The sequence below is a fragment of the Diadema antillarum genome, unplaced genomic scaffold (genome assembly GCF_040938485.1).
Source record: "Diadema antillarum isolate AM-2024a unplaced genomic scaffold, OU_Dant_1.0 seq00001473_RagTag, whole genome shotgun sequence".
Classification (NCBI taxonomy): Eukaryota; Metazoa; Echinodermata; class Echinoidea; order Diadematoida; family Diadematidae; genus Diadema; species Diadema antillarum.
In genome coordinates this window covers 229587-239743 of record NW_027272212.1, presented here as the reverse complement: position 1 = coordinate 239743, position 10157 = coordinate 229587, and the positions used below count along the sequence as shown (strand labels likewise).

Here is a 10157-nt window from a genome sequence, read left to right as displayed (position 1 = left end):
CTTGTGGTGAGGATATAATAGCCGTGGCTGAGCAGATAACGCAAGATCGGTATATCGAACTCACCGTATTTGAACACGATACCATTTGTTTTGCCGCACCTATAATACCACTGTGCAGTGTGCGCGGGATCCAGCACTCTCTTTTCCTATCTCTCGCTGGAATTAAACAATAATTATTGGAGGGTTTGGAATTTGCCATAAGTCCTAAGTCACTCTTTGCTTGCATTAGGACAGAACTTGTTTTGAGTGTGTTCTAACTTTAACATTCCTGCCCGTGTATAAGAGTCACAGATATGCATTTTCGGTGGACTTGTTTCTGGTATGTGCATGCTGTACGTGATGTATTCGTGTAGACATAAACTTCCAAAAAATGAATTGTATGATGAAAATCGATTTGTTAGCTCTTGTTCGGAGGTGACGTAACATTCTCTCTCAAAACGCACATTACACATCCAAGATGCAATGTGCTCATTGAGTGCAACTTATAGCTAACATTTGACCATGGATTCATACAAGTAGTCATGAACTATTTGAATGTTGTGATGTACAAAGTAAACAAAGAATACACGAATGAGAAAACGTTGATGTTCATGCTACTCCAAAACTTCAGAGAACACAACTCATTAGTATCCATTGCACATGACACTCGTCTGGCGGTCTTGTCTGGAAAATCATGGAAATAAGGTGGGGGATGATGATGAATGGTATTGTACAACGGTGGGGATGTCCCGAAATCTGTTGCGATAGATGAACAACAACCTGAAAAGATGCACATGGTAGCGGAGACGTATTTATTCCAGATGATGAAATGACAAATGTGACAGAATGATCGCTGAAAATTAGTCAGTGATGGAACTTCCACTTAATTCACTTCACCACTTAATTCACTTCACATGCGTTGAAAAGATGATCGGATGGATCAATGAATCAAACAAGATATTTCCACTGAAATATCGTTAATTTTTGCTTGCTGGACGAGAATTTATATCAACTTTCGAATATGATTGTCCTGTGCTTTTTATGAAAAAACAACAACAAACAAACTAACATGCAAAACAAAACAAAGAGTTTGCATTTTTACTGCTAGGTCTCTGACTTAATGATTCTCCCCTACGCTCAAACAGTTTCTCGTCAGTTCAAAACGGGTGTAAGTCAACCTGCTTATGTACAGTGCTAAAAACGCCTTTCAATAACTGAACTGATGTTGTGATGTCAGCTACTGCAAGGGAAAAAACAGGAGTTCTTGTCTTTTCCTGACAGCTACGACTCCTTTAAAAAAATAAATAAAAATCTCGAAGATGAGGTAAATTTTAATTTGAACTGAACAAAATGTTCATTTTCATTTTCATTTTCATAATGACATGCAAAAACAATCTATCCCCAAACAATTAGAACATATCTGGTTCAAATTCAGGTGAATTTTGCATTGCACGTTATAACATTATATGAGATACACGTAATTATTTTTTTATGCTTTTATTTCGTTTGTTTTTATGCTTGCAGCATGAGTTTTCTTTCTCTGCATAATCTGAGTTTTTCTCCTCAACAACAATCATTTGGTTTCTAGTTAAAAAGTTTTTTTTTTAAATCATTGGTACTCAAACTGACCTGTCAACCAACACAGGAGAAAATAGTCCACAAGTGTAAAAAGGGGGAATTCATCTTTTCTTGGTAATTCATGGAACACATGGGAGAAATGATGGTTGTTACCGTCGACATGTTAAAAAAGTAATTAATAAATAATTAATTACACAAACAAACAAACTCATTTCATCTATCCTGTTAGAGTACATATTAAGTGAACATGATGCCTGAGAATGGCCTTAGCAGTGTGTCTTAATCGATTCTCGTTTCTAAAGGGGAAATAGGGTTGCTACAAATCTTACGATTCCAGATTTTACTATAGGCAGAATTCACCGAAGTGGGAAAAGTAAAAACTAGTATCTAAACCAACAGTGTACCAAAATGATGATGTCACAGTCTTTTGTTATAGCTTTAAGACGAACCAGGTGCGCGCATAAACACTCGGGCCAGGTGAGGTTGTTTGAAACCAGTTTCCATGGCGATGAAAAGCTATGATATCACAGTTTGGTATACTCTGTAGTGTGTCTGAGGGTACCATATTTTCATTTGAATTTGATTGCCCGATTTTCACAAAACCTCCACTGATATGTTCTACTAATGATTATTGCTGCATTTACTCAATCCACACATCTGTGAAGGTGGACTTGTACTTTTAATAAGAGTCATTACCTGCTATTATAGGACGTTCGTTAATTGATGGAAAGGAACGTGATGTACGGAAAACCTGTCCACCTGCAAAAATGATTTAAATAGATTTCCATAGGTCTATGGATGAGGACAACGTTGAAGATTTTGCCTAAAGGAGTTCTTTTTTAATAGATATAGATGAGTATTATGTTGTCCTTTTGGCAGCTTCTAATAGGGTAGTCGTGCCATTTTTTGCGTGCACTTGTACATGTACTGAAGGAACCAATGTTTCTTTGGCCTGCATGAAAAACGAAAAGCTTCTTGTGTCTTCGGTGCTGTCAAAAAAAAAATTAATAACAAATAAATAGTAAATGAATAAATGAATTTAAAAAAAATACATGATAAACAGAATTTTCCATTTCTATTGAGTATGAAGAGGACAATTGTTGAATAGAGGGCACATCTGACTTTTTTTTTTTACACAAAATGATGACGAAACTGATTGAAAGTAATGTCACGTAGTCGCACGACCACGACAATGCTTCTTCATGATCACGACAAGAGACAATGTTACATGGCATAATGACAGTCATGTGACATTTTTTTTCCCCTCATTCTGATTGGCCTGTTGGTTTTGTTTCATCTCTGTCATTCACAGTAACTTTCTCCCTGTGGTTAGTTTCTTTTTAATTACAGTGCACTCCCATTATAGCGAACGCGGTTATAACGAATTTCCGGTTACATTAACGAAGTAAAAAATCAGGCCGCTACATTATCCGCTCTATGTGTTTCTATTGTTTATCTGTTCGGTTATAACGAAATTTCGATACAACGAAAGAAAACTGCCGGTTCCGAAGACTTAGTTATAACGGGAGTCCACTGTATCTCTTTAGGATTTTTAATTCACTGGAATATCTATGGGGGTACGGGTGAATTATGAAAACTACAGACATCAAACTTAGCATGACTTTTTTTGTGCAAATGACGTAGGTGGATCGGTGACAAAGGGGGTGTTAAGGATACCCACTGGACCAGAACTCACTCGTCGACGCCCCATTGCTGTTTTCATCATAGTATGAAGACACAACATAGGGCCCCTTTTACCAAATGGCTATCCATGGTTCAACCCCTGATGTGGGAACGAATGGGGATACGTTGACGGATCTCATTTATTGCATTTCACAACATATATATTTAATCAATGAATCTTTACTTATAACTATGTATAATGTATTATGTCGTATCAATTAATATACAATCAACAAAAACGAACTCCGCACTGCATGCTTCACTAACCGTGATAGGGTATTATACAGATGACTCCCTGTGATTTAAAGAAGATTTATAGATATTCTTACTTTTTTCACAAGATGTATAAATAGTTGGTATAGATTGTTCCCCATCTTGTAACAACTACAAACATGAGTATGTTATTCTTTGCTACATGTGTATCATTCCATAAAATGCATTACATTTGATGAATTTTTTAAAACATTCTGCTGCAAATAGTGAAAATAAAGTTTGAATTGAATGGAATTGAATTACTATTTGTTTGACTTCCCTCATACTTTGACTGAGCTGCAGTTAACATCATTCTATCAAAATGTATCAAAATATCTGATAATTCTATCGGAACAAACAACTATCTTTCAAGCAAATTCATGACGTAATTAGATTCTCCACACAAGAGGGTATGAACACACATACTTATGAAATTACTTGTGTATACATGTAGACGGAAAATAAAGAAACAAATACAATCATGTTGTCACTACACTGTGATTTCTTTGCAGTTTTCTCTGGACTCAAATACCACTAGATTTGATTTGATTTGATTTGATTTGATTTGATTTGATTTGATTCAAATCATATCGTACACGGCGAGAATTGACTTGTTCACGCTGTTTAATATGATCCACAATCTTCGCAGGTAATGCATTATCCTGGGGTAATTTCACTGCAAAAATTATAATCTTATGCTCATCAAATTGGCAACTCTGAAATTCCATCACACATCCTGCTGCGACGGGAAAAAAAAATCATGTACTAGACCGTTTTTGTTATGTATTGCAATGTATGGATGTGGGTTTTTTTCCTGCAGCCTAGTGTCAAAGTATTTCTTCACACTCTCCCTCCCATTTAGGTAGGAATTCACTAGGTTGTTGCTAAATAGGGTAAGCCTCCGGCAAGCTTTGTGGTTCTTAAGGGCAACTTCAAATCTGTGAACAGAGCATGTATAGCATGTTAATATCATTTTTGAATAAACATAATATACTCATTAGAAACCAATATGGTTTTAGGCAAAGATATTCAACAGAAACGGCAATATTACAACTGATCAATAAGATAAATCAGGCTATAGATGATAAAGAATATGCGTTTACTGTATTTATTGATTTAACCAAAGCATTTGATGTTATAGATCGTTTATTTTGTTACAAAAATTATGTTATTATGGTGTAAGGGGCACTCCATTAAAATTATTTACAAGTTATCTCTCAAATCGTAAACAATTAATAAATATTAATGGTGTCCCATCTAAACTTAAAGAAATAAAATGTGGAGTACCACAAGGGTCTATTCTTGGGCCTCTTCTCTTTTTATTGTATATAAATGATTTGCCGCATTCAACATATGATGTAGATTATATATTATTTGCAGATGACACAAGTGTATTCTGTAAATGCACAGATCCGAAGACATTATTTTATAATATGAATGCTCAACTTAATTGTATAAGTAATTGGTTGTCGGTAAACAAATTGATTTTGAATGTTGATAAGACCAATCATATTTTATTTGGAACAAGAACTAAAATTGACAGTAATTTGAAATTGATGTATAGAGATGAGGAAATCAAACGAGTATATGATATAAATTTTTAAGGTGTTTTTTTAGATGAGAAATTGTCCTGGAATCCTCTTGTGAATCATATATGCTCAACTTTATCGAAAAGTATTGGTGTTCTCTACAAATTACAATGTCTTCCACACAATATTTTAAAGATATTGTATTATTCGTTTGTTTCAGCTCACATAAAATATTGTAGTATTGTTTGGGGTTTTACTGCAAAGAAAAATATTGATCGTATTCATAAATTACAGAAACGTAGTGTTCGTTTGATAACCCACTCTTCATATTTAGCTCCCAGTGAGCCATTGTTTCTTAAGATGAAAATTTTTCTTGTTCAAGAATTTATTTCTTTGGAAAGCATGATTTTTATGTTTAGAGTTTCTAATAATGTTTTTTCTGAAGTATTTCACAACCAATTCACTTGGAATTGTTCCATTCACAATTATAATACCAGGAATGCCCAAAATATTCACACACCATTAAACTGGATTTCAAAAACTCAATCCTCCATATTCTACCACGGCCCTATTCTTTGGAATACTCTTCCTCCAACAGTCAAGAGTAGTAAGACTTTATGTCAATTTAAAAGGCTTTATAAAAAATATATTTTTGATGAAATGTTTCTGAAACTTTAAGTATAAGTGCCTCTTTTCTTCTCTTTTCATTGTATCTTTCACCTTTGTTTTATCAATTGAATTTGTCTGATAATTTATTGTTCAGTTGAAATATATTAATATAATTGTTTGAAGGGGATCATTTCCAACAAGCCTCGTGTGTGCTTTTTATGATTCCTCCATTCAAAATGTATAAATGTACCAAGGCAATTGTGTTTTGATATTTTGTAAATGTTATCTTTTGATATGGAAATAAATGAATGAATGAATAAAATCTGAATACATTACAGAATCGGTCTATTCGTCGAAGTTTCTAAATCTTCAGAAAACCAGAAAGTAAACAATTTTCAGTTTAATCAAACACATCAAGTTCAATCTTCTAAAATATGTGGCCAATTTAAGGACTAAACATGAATGAATTAATCGGTTTAGAGGTTTCAATCTGTCATCTTGCAATTGGAACGAACATGGCAAATACATAATAGGGCTCGCTCGAATGGAAGAGAAGTTTTCATTCTACCTTACCAAGTACTAGAATTGAATGATTAAAAACAAAAATTTCAATAAGTGATTCTAGACTAAAACACTGAAATGTGTTCTGGGACCTACAGTATAAGAAAACAACACACATGAAAAAGGAAACGGGTTGTAGAAAAATATTTTTATATCCTTACATTCGAGTCTACATTCGTTGCACCATTTTGATCTATTCTTACTTTTACATTTTTTATCGCTTTATTTTCAATGCCACTTTTAAATCTATATTTTAAACTTCTATTATAAACTATTCTTATACGATACTTTTGTATTTCATTGTTATGGATTAAAATATTTTACTGTACAAAAATTGTTGTAAATTGTTAACTGTGTTTTAACTGTTTTATGTAATGCAGGGATCTTTTATAAAGAATTTTTATTTACTGAAGAGGCTACCGTTTATAAAGAGCAGATAATAAAACAGATCACAAAGATAACTGTAATGGAAGATAATGTCTTGCCCCTGAGGTGTGGTAGGCAATGGGGTCAAGAAATGTGTCATCCGTTCCTACTGATTGGTTTTTATACACTCCGTCCAGCAAATTTGTGGGTGTTTGCTCAGGTGGGAAATTCTGTACAACCAACTCACTTGCAGTATAACATTTTAGAAGCAAGAACTGCATGCGGATTTTGCCCCCGAAAGTGCATGGGTACATTCAGCTTTCACTAATACATAGACGCAAAGAATGATCTTATTACACCAGTGACTAAACGGGAATTCAATCACTTTGCATGAAACATTTGTTGTTTCAGTCATATTTGGCATTTCCACTGGTATCCCCACCATTATCCCCTTGAGCAGCTGTCAATTTGTATTAATGTTTTCTAAACTCAGTTTAATCGTATTCCACTTCTTTGTCCATTTCTATCTTCATTTGTAAAAAGATGAAAAATATTAATTGAAATGAGGTGACAATGAAGCTGCCGTCTCAATATCGCGAATTTGATGGTACTATAGCTAACTCGGCAGAGGAATTCAAAAATTTTAAGGCAGGAAGACATAGGTAGTGTAAGAGTAAAAAAGTTCTATATACGGACAGAAAGAAGTGAATTTTTGAATTAGCAACTACAACACAATGGCCTCACATTACGTTATATACATTGTACAAACTTGTTCTTCACATGAAAGTGTAGGCCTTTATACATAGCATATTTGTACATCCAGGTGACCACGCGACACCTCAGGCACTCAAAGATGATGAAGAAAGAAAGAAAGGTCATTGTATGTATTTTTGTTTTTCCTTCTTCACTATGTGTCTTGTGAAAGTTGATTAGTCCATCATTTGACTCTCTTGATAACAGGTGCAAACAAACAAACAAACAAACAAACAAACAAGCAAACAAAGAACACTGGCGGATGAGCGAAACAAAGGATATCAACCTTTCCACAATCCTATTTCAAGATTGACTCTAAAATGGATTAAATATATATGCGGCAAGAAAGAGCTGTTCATGGATTCTCTTACCATCGATACCAGATCTCCCGAGAGTCTCCTGACCCGTGCCGTTGAGGTAGGCGCGGCTGAAGGAACCAAGGCGGACATCTGTCCAGTAGACCCGGTTCTCCACGTAGTCGTAGGCCAGTGCAATGGGACGCACCACCCCCTCCAGCGGAAAAGCGGTGAAGCGCTCCATGTTCGAATCCAAGCTGATCTGGAAGATGCCAGGGAGGTGGGTGTCGGCTACCAGAATGAAGTTGTCTTCCACGATGTCTGCAAGACGCGAAACAATGTGATCAGCCAAAAGTGGACTCAGAGACAGATATTTCAGACTTGAAACGAATAGTTGCTTCACTACATGGGATAATATCAGTATTAAACTGCATGTCCCAAAATTATATTCATTGTGAGTTATGATTGTACTTGTTGGTGACCATAAAACTGGTCTTATTATAAAGATCTCATCGTCACACTCAAAAAGGTCTGTTCGTGCTGTGTGTGCAATTTATCTATCTTTCATGATTCAGATTTTCGAAAGCAAAAGACTTTTTTTTTTCTCCTGGGGGAAATGTTTCTTATCAAATCGTAATGTCCACTGATGGTTGAATTTTGATATAGTACGGAGAAGGTGATTCCTGCATAGATTTTGCTGGTTGATTGAGTACAGTTTCGAGTCTCACAGCTAGTACCTGATTCTGTATAACGAACTTTTGAGCGCCCTTTTGCGATGAATCGCGTTTACAATATTGTCATCCCATTAACACTTTGTGTGCTTTGGGTGCCGATTGGGACAGAAAACCCCATAGCGTTGCATACAATATCCTATTATTAAGTCTGCAGCACAGAATTCAAGGTTCGAACCTCTTCAATTCCTTCTTCCGTTTGTCTATTCAGCGTGTAGGCATTCTCTTTTTTCCTTCTTTCCTTCCATTCTTTCCATCTATTCTGTCAAGTCGTGTCATGTTGTTGTGTTTCTCCTGTTTTGTTCCGTCTTGTCTTAAATTGTATTTGTGCTAAGTATTTGCAAATAAGAATTTCATAAGTTTGTTTTTCTTTTGAGTGGTTCACAATATACAAGCTTGCTTTTAGAAGTGGACCTCTCAATTCTTTTTTTTTTCTCAACTGAAGCATAACCTTGTATTTTTTGCCAGTATGCATATCTTTATCTGTATCATTTATCTTTTTCAAAGTAGAATGTATACGCTTATGATATAATTCGTGATTTATTCTGTGTTATGTTTTGTTGGAAAAAGAAGAATGAAAAATAAATGAATTAAAATAACTCACCAACGCTGCATGTGACATTGTCATCGTCCAACGTGTATCCAATGCTACAGTGACACACGAACCCTCCGGAAGAAGACGGCAAGCAGAGCTGGTCACAGCTCTCTTCGCTACACGCACCTGATAATCAAATTTCAGAAGTGCACGTACAGAAGCATGATGAATGGTTATAATCCAATTCAATAGATCCGAGCAATTTCTTTGCTCAGACACTCTAGAAAAAAGAAAAACAAAAAGTTTCAGTCTTTGAATATGTGTGCAATAAACTATTAGGCCTACAACGAATTTTACAAGAGTACAGTACAGTAAAATGTTATGTCTTTATCCACATGTAGTTGGTGCAAACCGATTGTTGGGTAATACTGAATGCAAAGGGGCGTTGCGAGTACTATTAATATCATCTTGATTATTACAGAGAGATTTGAAGAAATATATGTTTTAATATTAAATAGTAATACATGTACGAACAAAATACTGTTGAGGAAGAAATGGACAGTTTTGCTGTGAAAGTGGGATTTCCTCATGAGAGTAACACATTTCATTCACCGAGCTCCCCTCTACAAATAGGTGACCACGTGAGTCCCAACTAAGGGGACCGTTCGTATGGCTGGATGGATTTAGCATTATAGTCAGTGTGCCGTGAAGCCGCAGTAGCTTGATTAAAATGCTATCCAATGGAACAAAGAACATTCGATCTACTTTCAGGCAGGTTTGATTCCAGTGAAGGGGGGGGGGGGGGTAATGATGATAATGTTAAGCGTTTTTCACACCGTGGCATGGGGAAAAACCACACATTACGTAAACACAGCTACTCAAACTAGTGAACGTGTACAATAAAAGCATTGTTGTGATTGTAATTAGGCCAAAGATCGTACTATCTTTGATTAGGCCTAGACATTGTAAAAACAAGACTTGAATTGCATTAATTCATTCTATAGCGCGCCCTCACTTGGTCCGTCCGGCTGCCGGCTGTCGTCATACATGCGCACTCCATACGCAGTCTTTGGGACTTGGATGCTCTTCACGAGTGTCTTCGTGTTAATATTGATGACGTGGAGACCATTGTTTGTGCCCCATTCAGTGAAGAAAAGATAATCCTGGAGAAAAAAGTGCAAATATGAGCAGATGACATAGACCGGTAGCTGCATCAAACCAAGGAGGCACTAGGCGAGACGCACTATTCACTTTCTGGTTACTTCACATCTGCCGTAGAAAACTA

The 10157-nt window shown here is 35.7% G+C and overlaps 1 protein-coding gene across 1 annotated transcript; it reads right to left on the bottom strand.

The window, feature by feature from the left end:
• Positions 1–1588: 1588 nt before the first annotated feature.
• LOC139709825 (low-density lipoprotein receptor-related protein 6-like) lies at positions 1589–9921 on the bottom strand. Its single transcript, XM_071621786.1, has 4 exons — positions 9888–9921; positions 8942–9058; positions 7682–7927; positions 1589–1608 (listed from the first exon to the last, which is right to left on the bottom strand). Exons 1-4 carry the CDS (start codon positions 9919–9921, stop codon positions 1589–1591), a joined length of 417 nt encoding a protein of 138 aa, XP_071477887.1.
• Between the last annotated feature and the right edge of the window lie 236 nt (positions 9922–10157).